The sequence below is a fragment of the Sebastes fasciatus genome, chromosome 19 (genome assembly GCF_043250625.1).
Source record: "Sebastes fasciatus isolate fSebFas1 chromosome 19, fSebFas1.pri, whole genome shotgun sequence".
NCBI lineage: Eukaryota > Metazoa > Chordata > Actinopteri > Perciformes > Sebastidae > Sebastes > Sebastes fasciatus.
This window is the reverse complement of record NC_133813.1, coordinates 4,324,479-4,349,875: the sequence shown is the minus strand read 5'-3', so window position 1 is coordinate 4,349,875 and position 25,397 is coordinate 4,324,479. Positions and strand designations below refer to the sequence as shown.

Here is a 25,397-nt window from a genome sequence, read left to right as displayed (position 1 = left end):
TACAACGACAACATGACTCGTACCTCTTGGTTTTAACTCGGCATGACGCAGTAAAAGCTTGAGTGGAAACAAAAACAACCTCTTTTTAACTGAGGTCCTCGTCTTAATCTGGTTTCCGATGCAGGTTTGGTTCCAGAACAGAAGATCCAAAGAGCGACGAATGAAGCAGCTGAGTGCTCTCGGGGCCCGGCGGCACGCCTTCTTCAGGGGCCCGAGGAGGATGAGGCCCCTGGGAGGCCGGCTGGAGGATCCGGACATTTTAGGACCTGGGGCCTACGGCTACTACGGAGGTAAGAGACAGAGTGTTCGCTGATGACAACACATGCAGGGTCAACAGAACATTGCCGCATCACAATGCATGCTCATGGGGGATCTCCTGAGAACAGTCTAGACCTGCTCTATATGAAAAGCGTCTCGAGATAACTTCTGTTATGATTTGACGCTACATAAAAATAAATTGAATTGACCTAATACACATTTAGTGCACGGTCCTGTATCTTTAATGTATATCACTCTTCAGGTGATATTGTGTAACTTAATTGCAGCCTTCAGCAGCAGCAGCAACGAGGCTGATAGTTACTTAAAGATTGTTCTTTATCTACTGCAGACGTCCCCTCAGTTTATATGGACATCGAGGGTCGCATGATTTTCTATTCATCTTTCTGTTCCAAGATACAACATATGATCACTCCTTAATTTGACTCTAACCTTGGGGACTATTCAGCCAGTGCGTACTGTATGCATTTGACTTCTAGTTGGAGAGTTAAGCTCAAAATAAGTATTGAACCTGCTTAACTTGCCACTTGTTATACAGCCGGGAGGGGTTACAGATGTGCTCCAATACAGACATTTGTAGAGAAAGTGTTGCATATACTGCAGTCATGCATTTAAGCTCAAAACACGCAGTTTATATTGATTCATCCAGACGGGAGAATCTCAAAAATAGTAGGTGTAAAGTCTGGAAAAAATAAAGCACAATATCACTATTTGTGACATTTGATTCTTCTCCTATCTGCAATAGAAACGGATCTCTCCACTCAAGTTTTAATGAACCAATAAATCTGCATCTTCAACAAATTAAGGTAAAAGATGTTTTTCAAGGAATAGTAAAACATTAGAGCAGATTCATCCAAAGTAGAATATTTTTTTGAAGTGTTAAAGAAAAGCTTTAATGAAGAGCAGATATCTTACGTTTGAAGTGTTCTCAAGAAGATTTTAACTCAAATCAACAAAAGGCTGACATATTAAAATATATTTCTTAAACAGCTGCATCCTCTTTAGCAGCTGAGACGGGCTGAAACATGTAGAGGTGAATGTGGTGTTGCATCCATTCACTGACAACATGTTAATTTCACAGGAAACAATCATGTTTGATTTTGGCAAATAATTAGCTATTAACATATGAAAGTTTCTATTAAAAGCAGGAGATGAGGCGCACCTGGTTTGTTGTTTCCCACATGTGAAAATGATAAAATGAAAAGCTATTTTTTCTTTATAGTTTTCTTTTCTAAAGCTGGAACACAATGTGATCTCCAGTTGGTGTAAAGACTCCTTCTAAAATCAATATTCCCTCAAAAAAAAAAAAAAAAACGCTTCTCAAGACCACTCTAAGAAAAATCTGGATTGTAGGTTATTAAAAAAAAAAATCATTTTGACACAATAGCAGGTGGGCAGCGTGTAACAGCAGCACAACAACAGCTCCACATTGAGCTGCAGGAATAAATCAGATGCACCTGTCATGTATATCAGCAGTTTGTTTTTTCATGGACGGTGGTGAGAGCCGCGGTTTCTATACAGCTCGTGCACATCTACCTGAAGGGCCCGGGCATTGAGGATACAATAAACTGGAGCCGTCAAGGCTGCGACGCAGGGAGTGGGAGGGGAAAAAACACAAGACAAAACCTCCATCCCTCACTCTCATCTCTCTCTTGCTTTCTTCGCACGCTGCTTTTCACACCCTTTTGTGCCGCAGCAGCACAGGCCAGTCTGCTCGCCTTTATCTGAGCTCGCTGCTTCCTTATGCTCCGCTGCTGCTGCTGCTGCCGCCGCCTGTGTGTGTGGTACGGTGCGTCTGCATGCGTGAGAGTAATTATAGTTTGCAGAGCCAACGCCTCCCTCCATCTCCATCCCCCATCACACACACCACGCAGGCCACAACACACGCTTGTTGTTTATTCTCAAGGTCGGGCCAAACTAGCAGGGGAGATCAAATAATTAGCTTGTTTGTGAAAGTCATGTCAGCTCTTATTGTTTCTAAAAAAAAAAAGGCCACGTGCAACGGCGAATAAATGCAGTAGTTATAATTAGCCAACATATTTCTTGATATCTAACCTGTTAGTTCCTGGATTCTGCCTGTTTAGACTGAAGTGAGAGGAGCATATGGTTGGGAGTGGAGGAGCAAACTCCAGTGCAACATCTGCGGCAGCGGGGATGAAGTCTGCCATCGATCTCAGTTTCAAGGTGGTGTTGAAACAGAATGGATTTAATGTAACTGAGGTAATTTGGAGCAGAGGGGAGGATGTAAATTTGGGAGGAGAATATGGAAGCGGTGAGAAAAGCAGAAGGCAGGTGGAGGTTTTGTAATTGTTAATGGATGCAAACGGTGTGTGAAGTTATTGACTACATGTGGAGCGGATGAGCCCTTTTAGAAACTGTTCTGATGGTATTTTGTCTGATAAGCAACTCAAGAAATGTACTTTTAAGGGAATAGCACGTCAAATATGCAAAAATTAGTCCTCCATAACTTTTGCCATGTCAGCACTACATCACAACACAAGTCATTGTCCCTTTGAGACTAAGTGTTGTGCAGTCAGACTTTGTGACTTGTTTGGAGGTATCAGTGTCTGGTTTAAGGTTAAAGGAATATTTTGACATTTTGGTCTCAGTTGACTAAGATTTCTTTAGTTGATTAGTCATTTTTTATGCTTTTGAATGACTTATTTCTAAGAAACTTGTGTGCACATCTCTGGTAAACACAAGATTTTAAAGTGGTGCTTTTGATTCTTTGTGAAGAATCTGTCGATTAAATCGACTAATTGATTAATCGACAAAATCGTTTAAATCGTATGAGTGTAAGTCGACTATGAATTTCGTTGGTCGAGGACAGATGTAGTATATACGCTCATTTACTTTCTTGCCGAGAGTTAGACGAGAATCTCCTCATCTAACTCTCGGTAAGAAGGTGAATAAGTGTATTTCCCCAAAAAAATTCCGTTAAAGTTGAGCAATGCAACTGTAACAGGCTCGGGTGAGTCAGCTGTGTGCAACTACTGTACATCTAGTACACACTGTACATCTAGTACACACTGTGCATCTAGTACATACTGTACATCTAGTACATCTATTACATACTGTACATCTAGTACACACTGGTACATCTAGAACACACTGTACATCTAGTACACACTGGTACATCTGGTACACACTGTACATCTAGTACATACTGTACATCTAGTACACACTGTAATCTAGTACATACTGTACATCTAGTACATACTGTAATCTAGTACACACTGTACATCTAGTAAACACTGTACATCTAGTACATACTGTACATCTAGTACACACTGTACATCTAGTACACACTGTACATCTAGTACACACTGTGCATCTAGTACATACTGTACATCTAGTACATCTATTACATACTGTACATCTAGTACACACTGGTACATCTAGAACACACTGTACATCTAGTACACACTGGTACATCTGGTACACACTGTACATCTAGTACATACTGTACATCTAGTACACACTGTAATCTAGTACATACTGTACATCTAGTACATACTGTAATCTAGTACACACTGTACATCTAGTAAACACTGTACATCTAGTACATACTGTACATCTAGTACACACTGTACATCTAGTACACACTGTGCATCTAGTACATACTGTACATCTAGTACATCTATTACATACTGTACATCTAGTACACACTGGTACATTTAGAACACACTGTACATCTAGTACACACTGGTACATCTAGTACACACTGTACATCTAGTACATACTGTACATCTAGTACATACTGTAATCTAGTACACACTGTACATCTAGTACACACTGTACATCTAGTACATACTGTACATCTAGTACACACTGTAATCTAGTACATACTGTACATCTAGTACATACTGTACATCTAGTACACACTGGTACATCTAGTACACACTGTACATCTAGTACATACTGTACATCTAGTACATACTGTAATCTAGTACACACTGTACATCTAGTACACACTGTAATCTAGTACATACTGTACATCTAGTACATACTGTACATCTAGTACACACTGTACATCTAGTACATACTACGGTGCTACTCTGAGAGAGTGCAAGAGGAGCTCAGCTGCTGGTCGGTTCACTCTATGGTCGCATTAAACACGTGGTTAATGTTGTGAATTCAAACAAAAACTCTTAGGTTTAGGCAACAAATCCACTTAGTTAGGTTTAGGAAAAAAGATCATGGTTGGGTTTAAGATTACTACACTTGTAAAGTGTCCTGTATGAAAGCCTTGTGTTTGTCGTTTGTTTGTGTCAACAACATCCGTCTGCTGTTGTTTAAGTGCAGTCAGATTGTCTTAGCACCGTGGTTGTCTTTTCCTAAGTCCTTATGAATTGATGACATTTTGCATCGAGGTCAAGGAAAATATATTTTTTGTTATTGTTCGACTGCAGCCGTGGGTTTATTCATACAAGTTACAGAGATACAGAGATATTTTGTATTTTATTTTCGGAGCTCACAGCATTCACAGCTTCTCTGTCACCCAACACCTGGTACGCAGCTGTAGAGTAAAGAAGCAAAGAGAAGAAACTCCAGTGTTTTTTTGACAACAGCCGCTGTCACCATTTTGGACTGAAAATGCTTCATTATATTTATAATATTTTTATTGTTCAACACAGGCCATTTCAGTAGAGACATTAAATATGACAATAGAATAAAAATACGTTTGTTTAACTTTTTTTACGACACTTTTTAGGCGGACGTTTTACTGGCGTCCGGTAGTCGCTTTCAGTCCAAAATGGCGGAAGCGTAGCTCTGCTGCTGGGCGCTGATGTTGCAATGGAGCGAACAATTGACTTTCACTTCTTGGCGATATACGTTCTTTGTTGGAACTATCAAAGCAATAGTCTCTATGAAAACTGTTCACAGTGAGGTTTATTAATTATCCAAAGATTAGGGACATTGTTTGTGTTGCTAGTGTTGATTTTTTAAATCTAATTTTCCAATGTCCCGTTAACCTCCGTTGTACTGGGCTGGAAGTAGAAATCATAGAGACAAATATTACTGTAGGTAAGTGACAAAATCAGTTTTTAAAAAATAATTTGCAACCCTTTAACCCTTTGTTAATGGACAGCATTCACGATATATTCTGAGACTCATAAATAATGAATGAAAATGTCACGATGTTTGAGGTATAAATGTGAAAACACCTGCAGACATCAAACATTATAGTCGGGGTGGGGGGGCCCAGACTGTGCCGAGACCTCTCGGAGGCGTAAACATGTCAGTCAGTGTTAGAGGTGAGGGAGAGCATATTTAGTAAATCCGAGTGTGTGCAGGAGATTTCCTGTGGAAGCACGGTGTTTGGGCTGTTTTCTGTCATTAACGTGTTTCTGCTGCGACGCTTTGAAGTCAAATGTCGAAATGTTTTAGACAAGAAAAACATCAACAAGTCGTGAATGATGCTTCGCTCAAAGAGAAAGGGAGTTTCGATATATACGCTTTTACCTACAAGATTATATATATATTGTTTTATTCTTCTTCTTATTAGATTAATTACATTCTGTGCAGACGTTCATGTTCCTCAGAGGATGAATCCTGCTGAGTTTTCCTGTAGCACCACCACGAGGTTGTCATTGTCATGGTTTTTAATGAAAGTGCCAAATAGATGTAAAGAAGCCGTTGCTCCTGCTTGATGCATACTGTATGTACGTGTGGATATTTGCATGAAATCATTGACTGAACAGAGATCTTCTGAATGATTTGCTGACACATAACCAGGCATAATGTGTTTTGATAGAGAACAATCTTGTCATGTGATGCTGTATGGATGTAAATAGAGCGGGGTAAATGTGTCACTACCACGACTGACTCCATGTGGGAAGCTATTGATGATGCAACACTGATTGTGGATAAAAACACAGCAGCAAGGTGCGGTTTGAATGGAGAGATGGAGGTTTGAACAGCAATAATTCTGTATTTAGAGCTGAAACGATTGCTGAATTAATTGAGTGGGCAATCGGCCAACAATTAATTGGAAAATGTTTTGATAATCGATTCATGGTTTTAGTCATTTTTCATGCAGAGATGCTGCTATGCATCGTCTGGTTCCAGCAGGGCAATATATCGATATCATATCAATATTGTGGTATGAGACTAGATATCGTCTTATATTTTGGATATCGTTATTATACAGCATTAATGTTGTCTTTTCCTGGTTTTAAAGGCTGAATTTCAGTAAAGTGATTTATATTTTCTGATTTTACCAGACTGTTCCAGTTCTATTATTTCCCTTTACTTCCCTTTTTATGTTAATATTTTGTGAAGGCACTAATAGTCGACCCTACAATATCGTCGTAAATATCAATATCGAGGTATTTGGTGAAAGATATTGTGATATTTGATTTTCTCCGTATCGTTCCAGCTTCTCAAACAGAGGATTTGCCGCTTTTTTTATAGTTTATATTACTGTTAATTGAATATCTTTGGATTTTGGACTATTAGGTGGACAAAACAAGTAATGGAAAGAAATTGTGAAGGCATCTTGCACTATTTTATAATGTTTTATAGACCAAGCAATTAAAACATTGTTTTTCATGCACTGTTTTGAGATTTTGCTTCCATAACACGTCTTCTTTCAGACTATAGTGGAAAGAAAACATCCAAAATACACATTTAGGTGTTTATTTTGCTAGTTTGTCTATTTGCGTCTGTAGATTTCTCCTAAATTCACCCAAAGTTACCATTAGATAACGCCTCATTTGCATATTTAAACACAAAATTTCAGAAAATTTGTAATACAAAAAAATAATTGTCTTAATGTCAGTAATCGACTGGGGAAGTTTCATGGTGATATCTATTAGTTACAGATGTTTTTACCCTATTCACCTGTAGTGTCTCCCGTTAACTGATAATGAAAATGATCGTTAATCAATTAGTTGTCAACTATTAAATTAATTGGCTACTATTTTGATAGTTGATAAATCCTTTTGAGTCATTTTTTATGAAAAAAAAAGTACAAATTCTCTGATTCCAGCTCCTTAAATGTGAATATTTTCTGGTTTATTTACTCCTCTATGACAGTAAACTGAATATCTTTGAGTTGTGGACAAAACGAGACATTTGAGGACGTCATCTTGGACTTTAGGAAACACATTTTTCACCATTTTTATGACATTTTATAGACCAAACAACTAATCGAGAAAATAATCAGCAGATTAATCAACAATAAAAATGATTGTTAGTTGCAGCCTTAGTTGGATTGCATGCTGGGAATAATAGAGCATGATCCGTGTAGCTCAGGAAATAGCCACAGCCCAGTGAGGTAGAGGAGAGGGATGTTTGCTGGAAGCTGCGTCAGACATGACGGAGGGGAGATGTGGCCGACAGGACCTGGCAGGGCTGCAGGGGAAGGCAGGGATCTCATTCTGGAGTTCCTCATCCAAATCCAGAAGTTTCAGCGGGGAATCCATCGAGGTGCACGCATGGCTGCGAGCTGAATGAGTGAGGGAGATGAATGCAGTGTGGAGGAGGCGAGAGAACTGAGGTGGAGCAGCGTGGAGTTGTTTATACACTCAAATGAGGCTGCTGGAGACCGGTTGGTTGGAAATTGGACATGATCAATTTCACCATTTAGGTAAAGGGGTGGAGGTGTGTGTGAAGGTTTTGCATACTTGCCAAGTATGGGGGTCTTGGGGTCCTCCTCCATAGTTTCAGAGATTGTGTTTCCTGCATTCTGGTGACTTTTAAAGAATAAAAATAGCAAAATAATAAGTACACTGCAACAGCATTTTTATGTTAAATAAGCATACTTTTAATTTTACTCTTAATCTCAGGAAAGAAAACTAGAAAATTTGCCTCTCTGATGTGAATTTGTGTGAATCACTGGTATCAGTTTTTATTCATTACTCTTAGTACTCTCCATTTCTCACTCACTGAAGGCCCTTTAAACGAAGGCCCGCGACAACGGCACCACTGCGCTCTGAAACCCGTTATTTCTAATGGTACGTGTCCTCAGAGGTGTATTTTATTGCGAGGCATCGCCTCACTTCCGAGCATTGGACACTTTATGTGCTGCCACTAGACACAAGGCACCTGATTGGACGAACGCTTTCCCTCGTGGACTGCTGCTCCCAGCTTTCAAACCGAAACCAACATGGCGGCTCGTTTGGGAAACTTTCTTCTCTTATAATGTGAAAATAGTTCACCGAAATGTGTTTCTGAAAACATTTTATGCGGAAAAATAAGCCGTGCAGTTGCTGAATCTTTATTTTGGATCAACAACGGTTACTTTAAGAGTTTCCAGAGGCGGCGAGTTGCGTCGGACGCCCCTGATTTACATAAAGTAGCCTCAACCTCAACTTTATGCAAATGAGGAAGGGGCGACATGACGTCCCGTCTCTCGAATCGCACCGCCCCGCTACCAGAATGCATTGCACGGCTGCTTACATAGACAGTGAATGGGAAGCGTGGAAAGGACGGAGGCTGTGGACCATAATGGCTTGCGCCGCGCCACGACGGCTTTTCGCTGCGTCGAGCAAAGCCCGACTGCCCAAAGCGCTTTATCGCAAGTAGCCGTCCGGGTGGAAACAGTAGGGTTTATACATAACACGCTGTACAGAGCCAGAGACAGGTTGAGATAACGAAAAGGATAAAAAGGCGGGAAAATTTGCCATAAATCGGGAGAAATACGGGAGAAGTGACCCCGGAAGGAAACCGGGAGAGGGCAATGAAAAACGAGAGTCCCGGGAATGATGTATTTTTGTATATTCAAAGTGATAGAAAGTCTAACCTCCGTGTGTTCTCCTGTCCCTCCACAGAGTACCAAGGTGACTATTACGGACCAGGAACTAACTACGACTTCTTCCCCCACGGCCCTCCATCCTCGCAGGCTCAGTCTCCGGCCGAGTCCCCCTACATCCTGGGCTCCGGACCCGGAGCCATGGAGGGATCAGGCCACCACCCGTCAGACGACCAAAGGTTCACGGACATGATCTCCCACGCGGAAACCCCCAGTCCGGAGCCGGGCTTACCGAGCTCCCTGCAGCCGGTCCCGGGGGAGGCTTACGGGGGCAGACCCAGTCCTCCGTTCTCCTTGGCTAGTAACTCCAGCTACAGCGCTCCCATGTCCCACCAAGGCCCGGAGATGGGAGAAACCACAGCCTGGTAAAAAGGACCGAGCACAGGGGACCATTCCTGGGCTGAATGTCAGCCCTCGTTTAATTCAGGAGATGAATAATAAAAAAAAAAACACACATTGTGGAGTGAAAAATACAAATTTTTATGGAGGACTTTTTAAAAATCACGGACTGATTTTCACAGAATCAAGAATGGGACAGCCTGCTGGAAAACGTAATATTTGCTGCCCAGTAGACTCCAAAGCATATCCCTTCCTGGATTACTGGAATTATTTAAAAATAAAAAAAAAAGATTTGCGATTCCACCCAGCAAAAATGCTTCTCGCCTTCCCCTTGATGTTAACGAAGGTATATCTTCTAATAACTAGAGAGAAATGCCAAAGGGGACATCTTCAGTTCTCTTAATTTCTCACCACATTTTTTGCTTCAAAGCAATATTATTATTATTTTTTTTCACTGTTCATTCCTCAATATTAAAGAGACAAAAGGACCCGGTTTTAACACACGCTTTAATGTTCATATACGGACACGTATGTGGCAATCGAGACACGATACGATGCTTTAAACATCCTCCTCTAAGTAAGACAATATGTCGAATCAAAGGCTGCTTCTTGATAGAAACTCTACACACACTGACATTGACTTTCTCCAGCACACATCCCAGCTTTAAGTCCCTTAATGCACAAAAAGCGTTCTTGATCATAGCTCAAAAGAAGGATGTCTATACCATTATTCAAAACACGGACACAATTATACAGGCACTTGTACTCACTCAAGCACACACACACACACACACACACACACACACACACACACACACACACACACACACACACACACACGTACGTCTCACACCCATCCAGCCGGCCCTGATAGTTCTGCTCTGCAGACTGCTTCACCTGACCTTCCCTTTGTTACTGTCCCTTTTAAAAAACATGTTTTAATGGAAATGATTTTCAAAAGAACATTGAACCCATAATGGAGAATCTACTTCAACAGCTGAGGTCTCCTTCCTCTAAAGAGAGAAAACAAAAGAGGGGGCAGACAACATCTGTGACATTACCTCTGTCGGCTCTGAAGCACTCATTGCCATCTAGTGGCCTTAAAAAGAAATAATAATCAGCTGAAAGCAGCAGCAGCGTCCGGCTGTGTGTATGTGAACATCTTTGTGTGCTGCAGAGGACAAATTCTTGTTGTGTTTTTTTTCCTCAAAATAACGACAATAGATAATTCTGCAGTTTCAGGGCCAAGTGTCATCGGGGGCTCCGGTTTGAAAAGTCAGCCTTTGTGGAGCTACATTAAAAGAAACAATATGTTCACCTCTCCTTATAATACAGCTTTCTGAAAGGAGACTTTACAAACCAAGTTGATATTATTCAATACAAAAACCTCCCATAACTCCTCATTTTAAAAATGAATCATCACACACAATACGTCTTAAACAAAAAAACACATCCAACACTTGTTCTGCTGTTTTGTCCGCCGCGATGAGTTACTTGAAATATTCGTTTTGACATAATTTCCTTTGGACATTGTGTACGATCTGGAGAGAATGTGTCTGATTTCTGATGTATTGAGATATTCTTGGATACAAAAGTGAGTGTGTGTGTGTGAGTGTGTGAATGCTTGAGTGTGTGCGTATGCGAGCTCATGTGTGTGCGTGTGTGTGCATTTAAGGTGGGGGGGAGGGAAGGGGTGAAGGCTGTATTATTTCTATGTAAATAGCACTGGTAATAAAACCTTCTCTTACAACTTGAAGAACTGACTTTCTTCTTAAGCATCATCACGCAGTCGACCTTTCACTTTCTTCAGTTTGTAGTGGCGGGAAGTTACTTAAATTACATTTTTATAGTATAATAAATATAAAGTAGAATATTTACCTCAAATTTCCATTCTATGCTACTTTATACTTTCACTTCATTACATTTTAGAGGAAATATACGGCACTTTCTACACCTCTAGGTTTATTTGTTTATTTATTTAATTCATTTATTTGTTTGTTGGGACAGTTGACAGACATTGACTGTTCCTGATTTATTTGTTAATTTATTTTATTTATTTGTTTATTTAACAGGGACAGTGGACAGACATTGACTGTCCCTGATATATTTCATTATTTATATTATTATTATACATATTTATTTATTTACATGACAGCGGACAGGCATTGATTGTCTCTGATTTATCTCTTTGTTTATATTGTTATATTTATTTTTTATTTTTTTTGTTTATTTAACAGGGACAGTGGACAGATATTGACTTTCCCTGATTTATTTGTTTATTTATGTTATTATATTTATTTATTTATTTAATAGGGACAGTGGACGGACATTGACTGTCCCTGATTTATTTGTTTATTTGTCTATTTGTCTATTTATATTATTATATTTATTTATTTATTTGTTTATTTAACAGGGATAGTGGACAGACATTGACTGTCTCTAATTTGTTTATTTATTTATTTTATTTATTTATTTATTTAATAGGGAAAGTAGACGGACATTGACTGTCCTTGATTTATTTGTTTATTTATGTTATTATATTTATTGATTTATTTATTTAATAGGGAAAGTAGACGGACATTGACTGTCCTTGATTTATTTGTTAATTTATATTATTATTATATTTATTTATTTGTTTATTTAACAGGGACAATGGACAGGCATTGACTGTCCTTGATTTATTTGTTTATTTATATAATTATATTTATTTATTTAACAGGGATAGTGGACAGACATTTACTTTCCCTGATTTATTTGTTTATTTATGTTATTATATTTATTTATTTATTTATTTAATAGGGAAAGTAGACGGACATTGACTGTCCTTGATTTATTTGTTAATTTATATTATTATTATATTTATTTATTTATTTGTTTATTTAACAGGGACAGTTGACAGGCATTGACTGTCCTTGATTTATTTGTTTATTTATATTATTACATTTATTTGTTTATTTAACAGGGACAGTGGAGAGACATTGACCGTCTCTGATTTGTTTATTTATTTATCTTATTTATTTATTTGTTTATATAATGGAGACAGTGGACAGACATCGACTGTCCCTGATTTATTTGTTTATTTATTTTATTTGTTTATTTGTTTATTTAACAGGGACAGTGGACAGACATTTGCTGTCCCTAATCTAATCATTTATTTATTTGTTTATCATAACAGGGACAGTGGACAGACATCGACTGTCCCTGAGTTAGCTGGATAGTTAGATTTCATCAGCAGCTCCTGGGCAGGAAAATCCATAGACGAGTTATTTTGGCCTCAAGTGTTAAAATTCAGACAGGTGCACAGAGAATAAACATTACATCATACAAAACTAAAAACACTTTCCATTTAAAAACATTGCATCTTACAAGAAATTAGATAAAATACTTAATATTGAGGACTTTTTGGTTAATTGGTCACATGATTGGTTATTAGAGAGAGTTGTCTGATTTGATGTTTGACAGCTATAGTTATTTATTTATATCTTATTTTGCAGATTAGGGTTTTAAAAACAAAACATATAATAAGCTCATAAAATATAAAATAATAGTAAGTTATTTTGATCAGCTCCATCTCAACATTTAGATGCTGGGACCAGGTGTGTCACGATATACCGGTATTGATAATAACCGTGAGATTTAAAAAATTAAACTATTGATATCTAATAATATACATATGATAATATTGTGTAAATAATCTAGCACCTCTTAAATCATTTCAGTTTCTTTCCGTTCTCACTTTCATCTGGTTGCCTTTTTCAGCATCCATTAGTGTAATTTGTTCAGTTCTGGTTACAGACTCTCTGTACACTTCCCTACACTCATATTTAGAGTTTAATTAATTTGCCAAAATGCACAATAAACAAAATTAAAGATGAATTTCACTGATATGACATCAACTTCGATGGAACCCTCGCTGAATAATTCCAACGGTAACCAAACAGACGATCTGCATGTCAGACTATTGATGGTAGCTTGGTGGGTTTGTGCAGGATGTCCCGTGAGCGGCCTGTGGGGTCTGCAACTCCACCTTCTAGGATCGGCTCAGCTCGCTTAGGAACCTCGACCGTGGTGGTACCAAGAATGAAGAGGTTCTATTGGTACCATCCACAACTTTTGCTATAATGTAAACACAAAAAATAACGAACTGAACTGGACTGCTTGGTGTAAAACGCAGCTTAAAAGTGCTGAAACACTCACTGTAGAAACGAGGGAAAGATAATTCTCTGTGTGTTCGTCACTTAGGAGTCACCACTTTCACATTACACACAGTCATGTGATCCACTGTTAATATAAAATATTGATTAGAGCAGCTTTAATCCATCTAGCATCAGCACAAATAACCCCCCTCTGTTCTTCCCCGTTAACGCTGCTAACAGAAGAGGAATCAGGGCTTTTTCTGACGCCCGCAGGCTGCATGAAACTGACTTGAGACCAGTGCCTTTGGGCAGCCCCGTCCCTCACCGGGTCCCTCTGACCCCCCCACCTCCTCATCCCCCTTATCCTCCTCTTTATCCCCTCCTCTGGCTCCATGTCCCCTCCTCTCGCTGTGGGGCCAGGTGGGCAGACGGTGGCCCAGGTCTGCAGTAATTTTCCCCCTGACTGGTTTTAATGTAAAGGGTAATGTGAGAGGAGACAGGCAGACACTATATATATGTGTGTGTGTGTGTGTATATATATATATATATTCACACACACACACTGAGGCGGGTGTGGTCCTCAGCATCCAGCAGTCCATTACCAAGAAGCTCTACATCCTCTTTATTTATTTCTCCCTCTGTTTACCCTCTAGAGTATTTTCCTCCAATTCCGGTTTTTATTTCTCCATCTCCTCAGCTGCGTTTCTCCAGCCGAGCGAGCGACACACACGCACGCACGCACGCACGCACGCACGCACGCACGCACGCACGCACGCACGCACGCACGCACGCACGCACGCACACACACACACACACACACACACACACACACACACACACACACACACACACACACAAACACACACACAAACACACACACACACGGAAACTTGTGCTGGGACTTGAACACCAGTAAACCTCCACGAAACACCCTCAGTAACCTTCACCTTCCTTTCACCCAGTAGCATCTGGTTATCACTCTCTCTCACACACACACACACATATAAATGTGCACAACTCACACTTGTGCAGCCTCTGTATCATGCGCGTACACACACACACACACGTGAGCATGCACGTACGCACACACACCACACACAACACACACACAACAATCCCATTAACATCAGTACTTTTTGTAATGGATGTGTTTGCGGTGCTGCTGTGGGAGAGAGGAGAGACCTGGAGTAGCTGTTATAAATCACTCGCTTGTTCCCCCTCCCCCCCCCAACACACACACACACACACACACACACACACACACACACACACATATATAGGCCCTCTATTGGCATCACTACATGGGGCTCCCATTCACTAACTCTGCAAACACACACTCTCTCACACATCATACATACGTGCAGAGTCGTTTTCTCCCCCTCCCACTCTCTTTACCGCCTGGGGTGGGGAAATCCTATTACCCTATGAAGAGGAGGAACACATCATTAATTACACTCACATACTCCTTTACACACTCAAACATATCTATATGCCAGGCTCAGCCGCAACACATGCACTCACTTACAGATCACAGCATTAAAACTCTCATTCTGAGCTGCAATATTTTGGTGTATTTCTCTGTCGGCTGCACCCTGACAGGTGACATTAGAGCTGAGCTGGTTTATCTGATAGCACACACACACATATATATATATATATACACACACACACAAACACAGAGCTCTGCCTCGGCGAGGAATATGTCAGAACGCGTGAGAGAGCAAAGTTACGATCGCCGAGAGAGATTTCAGGCAACATGGACAGGCAGATCAGGGGCTGTCAGAGTGTCACCCTCAGATTTATCCGCAGCCTCAACAGCCTTTTCAAGGTTTACTAGATAGATGGATGCCATAAAGTGATACATGCACACTATAAAATGAACAGAGGAGGAGTAAGCCATGCATAGCCGGGCTGTCAGGGGGGAGTGTTTATGCACCCAGGTGGGCACCTTTAGGACACATTAAGTCATGGCTGTTCCAGCAAAAAATAGGGTTTCACTTCAGCGAGGGGACACAAATGTTCAGGTTTTAATGATGCTGAGCAAAGAGATGCATCATTTATTGCATATGGAAATTTGAATTGGCTTTCTTAAAGGTGCAGTGTGTAGGATTTGGCGGCATCTAGCGGTGAGGTTGCAGATTGCCAACTGAAACTTTGTGCCGAGCGTGGAGGAGAACTACGGTGGCCGACGTGAAAACATGAAAACGCAAATGTCCCTCTCTAGAGCCAGAGTTTGGTTTGTCCGCTCTGGGCTACTATAGAAACATGGCGATGCAACATGCAACATGACGATGCAACATGGTGGACTCCGGAAAGAGGACATGCTCCCTATGTAGATAAAAACGGCTCATTGTAATGGTGCGAGTCCACAGCCTCCGTCCTTTCCACGCTTCCCATTCATCGTCTACGTAAGCAGCTGTTCTGGTAGCGTGGCGATGCGACTCGAGAGATGGAGCGTCATGTCTGCCGCTCCTCATTTGCATAAAGTTGCGGTTTAGGCTACCTTATGCAAATCAGGGGCGTCCGGCGCGACTCATCGCCTCTGGAAACTTCCGAGAAACTTTTAAACTAACCGTTGTCAAACTGAAATAAAAACAGATTCAGCAGCTTATTTCTCGCATAAAATATTTCAGAAACACATTTTGGTGAACTATTTCGGGGTTATAAGAGAAGAAAGTTTCCAAACGAGCCGACATGTTGGTTCCGGTTTGAAAGCTGGGAGTCCACGAGGGAAAGCGTTCATCCAATCAGATGCCGAGTATCTAGTGCAGCCCATCAAGTGTCCAATGCTGGGAAGCGAGGCGATCCCTCACGATAAAAAACGCCCATGTGGACACGTAACATAAGGTAATGAAAACACAACGATTCTTATTTTCAGGTGATTATACACTAAAGAAAACATACTTATTAATATTATATTCCATTTCTGCCCCCTAAATGCTGAACACTGGACCTTTAAATTGCAAAAAATAAATAAACAGCCACAAAATAAACAGATTAGAGGAATGACCTCACTACACCTAAACATGCGTACAAGCTACACTGTCCAGTAAATAAATGGAAAGCAGTTAGAATATTAACACACATGCATCTGTTCATATACAGTATTTACAGGCTACAGATGAGTATGTGCATGCACGTACACACATGTGTACATATTAAAACATATCAACAGGATAAAAAATTATTTGTCATGTACAGAGAGTTGTTTTTTTATATAATTTTTTACATAAATATTAATTAATCTGCATGATTGTTTCATAGAAAATGCAGATAATAGACAATATGTCTATAATATTTCAGGATACACAATAAAACAATATTAAATGATGTAAAAAAAAAGATGAATCTGGTCCCTTTGAGGACTACATCCATGTCAACGGTAGAATCTATCCCAATTTATTTAAAAAAAATCTTTTATTAAATCAAACTATTCAGCTATAACATGACTTTCTTTTCATCTTTCACCACTTTCCTTCCTTCTCAGACTCAACACAGTCGAGGTTGTTCACCTGAAACCAGGAAATGTGTCAGTTTTTTTGTCTGAAATGAGACAAAAGAGAAAGCAGAGTTTCACTGACGCACAGCCACAGTGCCACCAAGTGGATTCAGACCGCCACCGCTGAACAGACTCTGACACCAGAGCTGACCTCACACACACACACACACACCATCTGAGTCTGTACAGTAACAAAAACAACAAGGACAACAACATTACTGAGAGCCAAGATCTTTATTTAGCAGCAGTGAAGAGATCCAAGTAAACGTGAAGTGCCTTTTTTTTTTTTAAATCCAGCGAAGCCAAATACTTTATTAAGAACTCACACATTTTGGTATCAAGGCCAGAAATGAAATGATGAATACATTATGAATGGCTCATTTGAAAGAGCGCCTCAAACTAAAGAATTGAATTTTTTGGGGAGGGGAGTCTGGGATTGTAGCGAACCCCAGCCAGACAATGGTGAAGCGTACTGATGTTTCAGAAGCCTTTTATTTATGTTCAGCCGTTAGCCATATTTTGAACACAAATTCACCGTTTCTTCCTTAAACACCTTTCTTCAGAAAACACCGTAAGAGCTAAAGGACAGACAAATAAAATACAATGAGCTCTTACTAAAAATGTAAACATTACAAACCTTATACATATACTGTATTTGCCATACACATTAACACCAATCAAACCTTAAGCCCAACATGTGCACATGAAAAGCTAGAAAGCTAGCATTACAGCAATCTCCATGAAAAGCTAATGTTAGCAAGACCGTCAGAATGACAACACAATTAAGCACACACACTGTAAATGCGTTCATCTAAATCACAATGTTACTGCATATAATCATAAAACATATTCAACACACAATACCTTGTTCCCGTACTGGCTAGGCGCTTAATTATCAGTTTATGATGACATAAAGCAGCGCAATTGCGTGCTTTCCCTCCTTTAGTAAATCTCCGTAGCACTATCCTTCTTCCGCCAGGAGGTGGCGTCAAAATAAAAGTCACGTAATGTAAAAAGGCGACTTTCAAAATAAAAGCTTGCAGAAAGTAATTACCTTATAAACAGACCTTAATACACATTTAGAAGTCATTTACACTCCCACCAATCATGAGTGCATAATAAAACATTATACAGTTTGTTTTAATCACGAATGATTTATAACTGAAAATGACCTTCACCCTTAAAGAAGCACAGGTAACTTGTGCTAAAACTAGAAAACCTTTGTTAGCTATAGAAGATTAAGAAGGAGGTATTATAAACTATATGGAGGGGGAGGCAGACTTAGCAAGTCTCCAGCAGCAGGACAAGCTTCTGGATTGGGCGCTCGACTTCTGACATCTTGTGGAGACGCTCACCTTTCTTGCCAAGCTTCCTGTCACCGAGGCAGACTTTAACTCTCCTTACTAGTCCGTCCTTGTCAGTAGTGGTTTCTGAGACTCTACCCAGTCTCCACTCATTCCTGTGTACATCATCTTCCTTCATCATGACAATATCTCCAACTTGCAGATTTCTTTTTGGGGTATGCCAACGCTGTCTGAGAGCAATGTTGGCAAGGTATTCCTTTCGCCATCGACTCCAAAACTGTTCCGCCAGGTATTGAACGTGTCGCCACCTTTTCCGGCCATACATGTCTTCTCGGACGAATTCACCTGGAGGAGGCAATGCCTTGACAGACTTCATAGTCAGAAGATGATTAGGAGTGAGTGGCTCGAGACTATGGGGATCACTGAGATTGTTAACGGTCAGTGGACGACTGTTGACGATTGCCATTGCTTCATAAAAGAAGGCTCGTAGCGAGGCATCGTCCAGCCTACCACAGGAAAGGTTAAGTGTGTGCCTCAGGATGCTTCTCACTGTCCGAATCTGTCTTTCCCACACCCCTCCGACATGGCTTGAATAGGGTGCGTTCATCTTGAAGTCGCATTGTTTCTCTGCGAGAAATGCAGCCAGCCGGTCTGCATTAACTTCCTTTAAAGCTTCTTTGAGTTCATTTTTGGCTCCAACGAAGTTGCTTCCCTGATCAGACTTGATCTGACGTACAGCGCCACGTATGGCAATGAAACATCGAAGGCCATTAATGAACGCGTCAGTTGACATGTCGACAAGCATCTCAATATGAATGGCACGGGAGCTTAGGCAAGTGAAGAGAAGTCCGTACCTCTTGTTCTCCTTTCTTCCTTGCTTCGTGAGGAACGGGCCGAAGCAGTCCATTCCGCAGAAAGTGAATGGGGGTGATGGTTCCACACGCTCAGGAGGTAAGTCAGCCATCCTTTGCTCCTCCGTTGGTTTCCGATGCCGTCTACATGTGACGCATTGACGAATGTAGGATGCTACTGCTCGGTTGATTCCTGGAATCCAGTAGCCGTTGAACCTGATATCATTAATGGTAAGACCTTTACCTTGGTGCTTCATCCTGTCGTGGTGATGAGCGATAATCATCCTCGTGATGTGATGATCTTTGGGAATGATTGCAGGGTGCTTGATGGATTTGGAAAGAGAGGCGTTGCACAGTCTTCCTCCCACCTTGAGGATACCATCTTTGTCAAGGAAAGCATCGAGAGAGTATAACTGATTGCGAGATGGCAGGGGAATCCCTCTGCTCAGCAGTTTCAACTCTTCTTGATAAACGTTTTCCTGTAAGTCTTTGATTATGCAACGTTCTGCATCTTCTCGTTCTGTTACAGTACTGAGACTGTTTGACCTGTTTTTCTTGATGCACCTTAGAATGCGTGCAATAGATCGAGTAGCCAGTGACCAAGATGAGATCTTAGACAAGCGATCAACGAGGCTTACTCGTTCTGTGGTTCTTGTGGTAAGTGCTAGAGCACTTCTGACTTCAGGATCACCGATTGTTAACTCTGGAATCTCATCTGCTGGCAGCTTCATTTCCTTGTTCCATAAGAACTTGGGTCCAGTGAGCCAGGTGGATGACAGAAGCTCACTGGGAGTCAAGCCCCTAGAAGCGTGGTCAGCAGGATTCTCATTGGTTGGGACATATCTCCATTGTTGAGTGGCTGAGCTGAGCTGAATCTTCTGAACACGGTTAGCCACAAAGGTGTGGAAGCGGCGTGCTTCATTTTTGATGTAACCTAAGACCACTTTGGAGTCGGTCCAGAAGAACTCTTCAGCGTCAGTAGGTCCAAATTCCTCCTTTAGCATGTTGCTCATCTTCACAGAAACAACTGCAGTTTCTTTGTTCCACCATCTCTCACCTTCACTCCCTCCATCTTCAATTTGCTCTGCCTCTTCCTTTTCAATGACTTCCTCCATGAACTTGACATATTGCTCCTTATACCTTTCGTCCCTTTGCAATTTCCTTTTTAGGTGATTGAGGCGTACCATGGCTGAATCTTTGTTGTCAGGCAAGCTGGGTCTGTTTTTGAATGGAAGAGGCATTTCATAATGGCCATGTGTATTCTTCCGTATGCCTTTATCTAGCTTGTTTAGGAATGTGATGTCATCTTGTGACACTGTTTTGCTGTCACTGTTGCCTTCCTTGAAGTCAGATTCCAGGATTCGAATAGCATCGGCAGGAGTTAATGGAGGCATTTCCTTAACAGAGACTCTGTGACACAGACCTCTTGTGCTCAGCGAATCATCGCCATGTGATGAGCGGCCTACAATACTCCATCCTAAATCCGTCCGTACAGCATAGGGTTCCTCGTTTCCTCCTAGAATGACTTGCCTAGGTGCCATTGCTCTGGAGCAGTTGTAACCTATCAAAAGGCCTACTTCACAGTCCTTCAGTGGTTGGATTTCACCTTCGATTTCTCTGAGATGACTCCATTGTTTAGCCGTCTCACAAGTTGGAATGTGAGCCCGGTTCACCGGTATGTAGTCCTTTGTATAAACAGCTGGCAGATTGATTTGAATGGCAGAACTGTATCCCCTTACACAAAGACCAGAAACTCTCTCACTTGTGACAAGCGTGTCCTTTCCACTCAAGGTGGTCAGCTTCAGCTTCACTGGATGCTTGTCAGCAGTAAGAACGTCGCTCACTTCTTGGTCGATGAAAGTCGTATCACTTTGTGTGTCGAGTAGAGCATAGACAAGTTTCTCAGCGGTTGGATTGTATTTAGATGACACCCACACTGGTACCACCATTGATGTACTGGATGAGCCTTCGCCTGCTACACTGAGTGACGTGGCAGCGGCACTTTGATTTGTCACTGTAGGCCTTTCCTTTCTATAGTTGTCGTCATGGAGAGCTGTAGGATGCTTTCCCTTGCAGGTGTCACAGAAGTGACGATGACGACAGTCTTTTGCATTGTGGCCAGGTTTTAGGCATCCATAGCAGAGTTTTTTCTCCTTTACATAGTTCCGTCGTTCGTTCAACAGCATCTCGGTGAACTTGAAACATGTATTAAGCTGGTGTCTATTGTCTTGGCACAAAATACATGGTAGCTTGACCTTTCACCTTCATTGTCTGTAACTGTTTGAGTGGTGAGAACACTGACCTTGTTTCTCTTTGTGTCTCTGAAATGTCTTTTGTCTATGCCAGAGTCTGATGAATGAAGAGCATGAAATGACGTAATAGGATTGCAGGCAATCTCAGCTTCAGTCGACATGAATCTGGCAAAGTCCTTGAAACTTGGAAATTCTTGCTTCTCGTTCAGCCTTTGCGTGACTTGTCGGTTCCAGCGAGAAGCTGCCCAGTCTGGTAACTTATGAATGAGCTTCTGATTCTCTTCGCAGTCATTTAATATGTCGAGACCCTTGACATGGGGAATGGCATCTTGGCAGATGTTCAGAAAATCTGAGAGATTTCTGAGTCCTTCTGCGTCCTTAGGTTGAATCTTTGGCCAATTTGTGAGTTTCTCTCTGAATGCTCTCTGAATGGTGAATGGCTGGCCATAGCGACTATTCAGCCTATTCCAGGCATCTTGGTAGGCATCATCGTCGTTTCGGTAGAAGGTGCCATCTAAAACTTTGCGTGCTGGGCCACCAATATATTTCTTCAGATAGTAGAGTTTTCCAGCTGGAGCAATTGACCTTTGGTCAACAAGTGAGGTGAACACTGCTTTCCATTCAATGAACTGTATTGGATCACCATTGAAGACAAATGGCTCTGGAACAGGGAGCCTATTTAAGGCTATGCCGTCTTGAAAGACCTGAGCGAGAGCGGAAATGTCAGCATTGGAGTGTGTTGCAACATGGGATGGAAGTACTGCAGATTTAGGCATATTTTTTGCTTCCTTGTTCCTTTCGTTGTTAATGTGGGCAGGAACTTCGCGTCTTGTCTCCTTGTCGTAGACATTCAGCTTAGCTTGAGCTGCCCTCACTTCCTTCTCTGCCTGTAGTCGCTCCAATTCACATTTTTGTGCCTCCAATTCACGTTTTTGTGCCTCCATCGCTTTCCGTTGTTTTCCCTCCTCTAGCATCATCTCATACTCCACTTCCTTCGCAGCCAGTTCAGCTGCTGCCTCTACACGTTTGGCTGCCATAGATGAAATCACTGAGTGATGGTCGGACTTACTGTGAGTTGTTAAGGAAGCAGAAGATCCATAGACAGACCTTGCAAAGTCATGGTGGAGCAGATCATGAAGGCGGTGTCTTTCCTGTTCCTCATTAAACTCATCCTCCTGGTCTATTGTTCTGTTGTAGGCGATGGTGACGATTTCTGTGGTTACTGATTCACATGAGTCAATCCGTCTTCTTATGTCATTGGAAGGTATTGCGAGATCTCGAATTCCACAATACATGCTCATTATGTTTTGCTTACTTTGCTTGAGTTCATCGATGAGAGGCCAGAGCTGACTCTCTGGCATGTACGCCTTCAGTTGATCTCGTGCTTTGCGTACAAGAACCTTCCATTTCTCATACATGGAGAGCAGCTTCTTCTCCCTTTTCTTGGCCTCTTCACATTGAAGTGCTTGCATCTTTTCCGTAGTGTGCCGTGTACGTTCAGAGCGTCGGGGACCTTCAAGCGGCTCATCAGATGTGTCTTCTACTGTGTGGAGCTCATTCTGCAATTCTTGAGGTTCACACTGCAAACTAGCCGTCTGCTCCTCCAACTCCCCCTCACTAATTGGCTCTGCCATTATTAACTTAAATAATGAGATTCTTAAGATAGAAGAGAACTGTTAAACTCAGATATAATAAACCTTTGCAATAAACAGCATAACCATAGGATAGCAGAGCATTAGTACAAAACAACTAGCACAGATGTATTGATGTAGAAACACTCAAATAACTGTATATAACAGTGTAAATACACAATAAACACAATTATCAAAGTACTTGAAATATAGAGTCCAAAAAGTGTCAAATGTCCTTAATTATTAATAGTCCATTGATCTTGTGAGAATTTGTTCCGTGCAACGATTGTCCTTTAATGTTGCTGCAGATGAGGTGAGTATTAAACGTTCACTGGTTCAGTCCAAAAAACTGTTCGTCCGTGATTCACCTTGTTGGCAATCTCAAAGACTGTATAATAGGGTAATACTCACAGTTCTGCATCAATGTCAGTGAATATGACTGTACTTGACCATTGCATCGAAACTGAATTGCAGAGTAGATCAGGCTGCTAGCATGGTACCATGTTGCTGCTCCATGAATCCACGTGGACAGCTAGCTAGTGGCCGTGTAGCAGCAGCAGGCACGCTGTGAAAACCCTCCGTGGCGGCCCGTCGTTGATGCAAGATGTCGTCAGGATCGATGAGGGTCAAGCTCTTACTGTAGCGAACCCCAGCCAGACAATGGTGAAGCGTACTGATGTTTCAGAAGCCTTTTATTTATGTTCAGCCGTTAGCCATATTTTGAACACAAATTCACCGTTTCTTCCTTAAACACCGTAAGAGCTAAAGGACAGACAAATAAAATACAATGAGCTCTTACTAAAAATGTAAACATTACAAACCTTATACATATACTGTATTTGCCATACACATTAACACCAATCAAACCTTAAGCCCAACATGTGCACATGAAAAGCTAGAAAGCTAGCATTACAGCAATCTCCATGAAAAGCTAATGTTAGCAAGACCGTCAGAATGACAACACAATTAAGCACACACACTGTAAATGCGTTCATCTAAATCACAATGTTACTGCATATAATCATAAAACATATTCAACACACAATACCTTGTTCCCGTACTGGCTAGGCGCTTAATTATCAGTTTATGATGACATAAAGCAGCGCAATTGCGTGCTTTCCCTCCTTTAGTAAAATCTCCGTAGCACTATCCTTCTTCCGCCAGGAGGTGGCGTCAAAATAAAAGTCAAGTAATGTAAAAAGGCGACTTTCAAAATAAAAGCTTGCAGAAAGTAATTACCTTATAAACAGACCTTAATACACATTTAGAAGTCATTTACAGGGATCTTTTCTTTGTTGTTAAATAGGTTTCAGCTTTTTGTCTCCATCAGAGAACACAAAGTTTGATCTTTTAATATCTTTAATAATATACTCATTAGCCATAATTTAGGAGAAAAATACAACTGCATTGTTTAAAATTCTGCTGAAGAGATTTCACCTCTTGTTCCATGTCAGCCTGTCGGCAGATAACGGAGGTTTTTGTTAAGATTTGTTTCATTGAAAAATACAATGATGCTCAATTTACCGTGCAGTTGTGATATGTTAGATACATAAATATTTCCAACATGAAAAGATACATTTAAAAGAAAGGAAAAGGAAAAATACATGAGTGTACAGATACACATTCGAGCATGTAGAATACAAAATAAAATAAAGAATGATCATACCAACAAGTAGACAGTCAGAAAGAAGTAGTATTTACATACAATGAAAAGCATAAGAAAAATAAATTGTCAAACACTTGATGCCTTGATTTACATATTTTCGAAAAGGAGTGAGAAGGAGTACAAACTTATTTAATCCCACCCCTTCTCCATATAACCAGCTTCCTTATTGAGCCATACATATACTCTAATTAAATGTTCTTAAATTGTTCTAACTATAATAATAATGATACATCAACTTAAATATGTATTGAAGTAAAATAGTGATAATGATATATATAACATACTATTGATAATAAACTTAACCTGTAATAAAAGAAAACATGAAATACAATAAAACAAATAAAGTATTATTAATGTGTGACCAATCAGCCACAATCATCCGTGCAATCTCCACCCCAAAAGTTCCTGTATTTTCAGAAAGTACTACCCGCCCGTGGTGAAAAAGGTCCCGGAACTTAATTTAGACTCGCGGTCGAAACACAATGAGTTCCTCAAAAGGTTCCTATTTCGTGAGAAAGTTCCTGCGGTCGAAACGGGGGCCGTTCTCACAAGCTGTGCGTTCCAGCAGTCATATACTACCGTACTATTTAGTACGCCAGAAAAAAAGATGTCCCAATACATAGTATGACAAATGCAGTATACCAAAAGTACCAGGATGTCCTACTACTGCACATCTGGTCGCATT

At 40.8% G+C, this 25,397-nt stretch overlaps 1 protein-coding gene and 2 long non-coding RNA genes across 4 annotated transcripts in view; 1 reads left to right on the top strand and 2 right to left on the bottom strand.

Annotated features, from left to right (window-relative positions):
• Positions 1-10,894, top strand: part of lhx5 (LIM homeobox 5) — a 77,766-nt gene extending 66,872 nt beyond the window's left edge. For both annotated transcript variants that reach the window (XM_074617171.1, XM_074617172.1), the window contains 2 exons: positions 125-290; positions 9,054-10,894. In XM_074617171.1, the coding sequence (XP_074473272.1) occupies positions 125-290; positions 9,054-9,403 (516 nt within the window). In that variant the 3' untranslated portion in view covers positions 9,404-10,894. The remainder of the gene's footprint in view (positions 1-124; positions 291-9,053) is intronic.
• Positions 10,895-17,481: 6,587 nt separating this feature from the next.
• LOC141757108 (uncharacterized) lies at positions 17,482-18,657 on the bottom strand. The gene is made up of 2 exons (XR_012591585.1): positions 17,873-18,657; positions 17,482-17,586 (listed from the first exon to the last, which is right to left on the bottom strand). It is a non-coding gene; the product is annotated as an uncharacterized LOC141757108 (long non-coding RNA).
• A 4,429-nt stretch (positions 18,658-23,086) lies between these two features.
• LOC141757512 (uncharacterized) lies at positions 23,087-24,330 on the bottom strand. The gene is made up of 2 exons (XR_012591660.1): positions 24,095-24,330; positions 23,087-23,808 (listed from the first exon to the last, which is right to left on the bottom strand). It is a non-coding gene; the product is annotated as an uncharacterized LOC141757512 (long non-coding RNA).
• Positions 24,331-25,397: the final 1,067 nt, after the last annotated feature.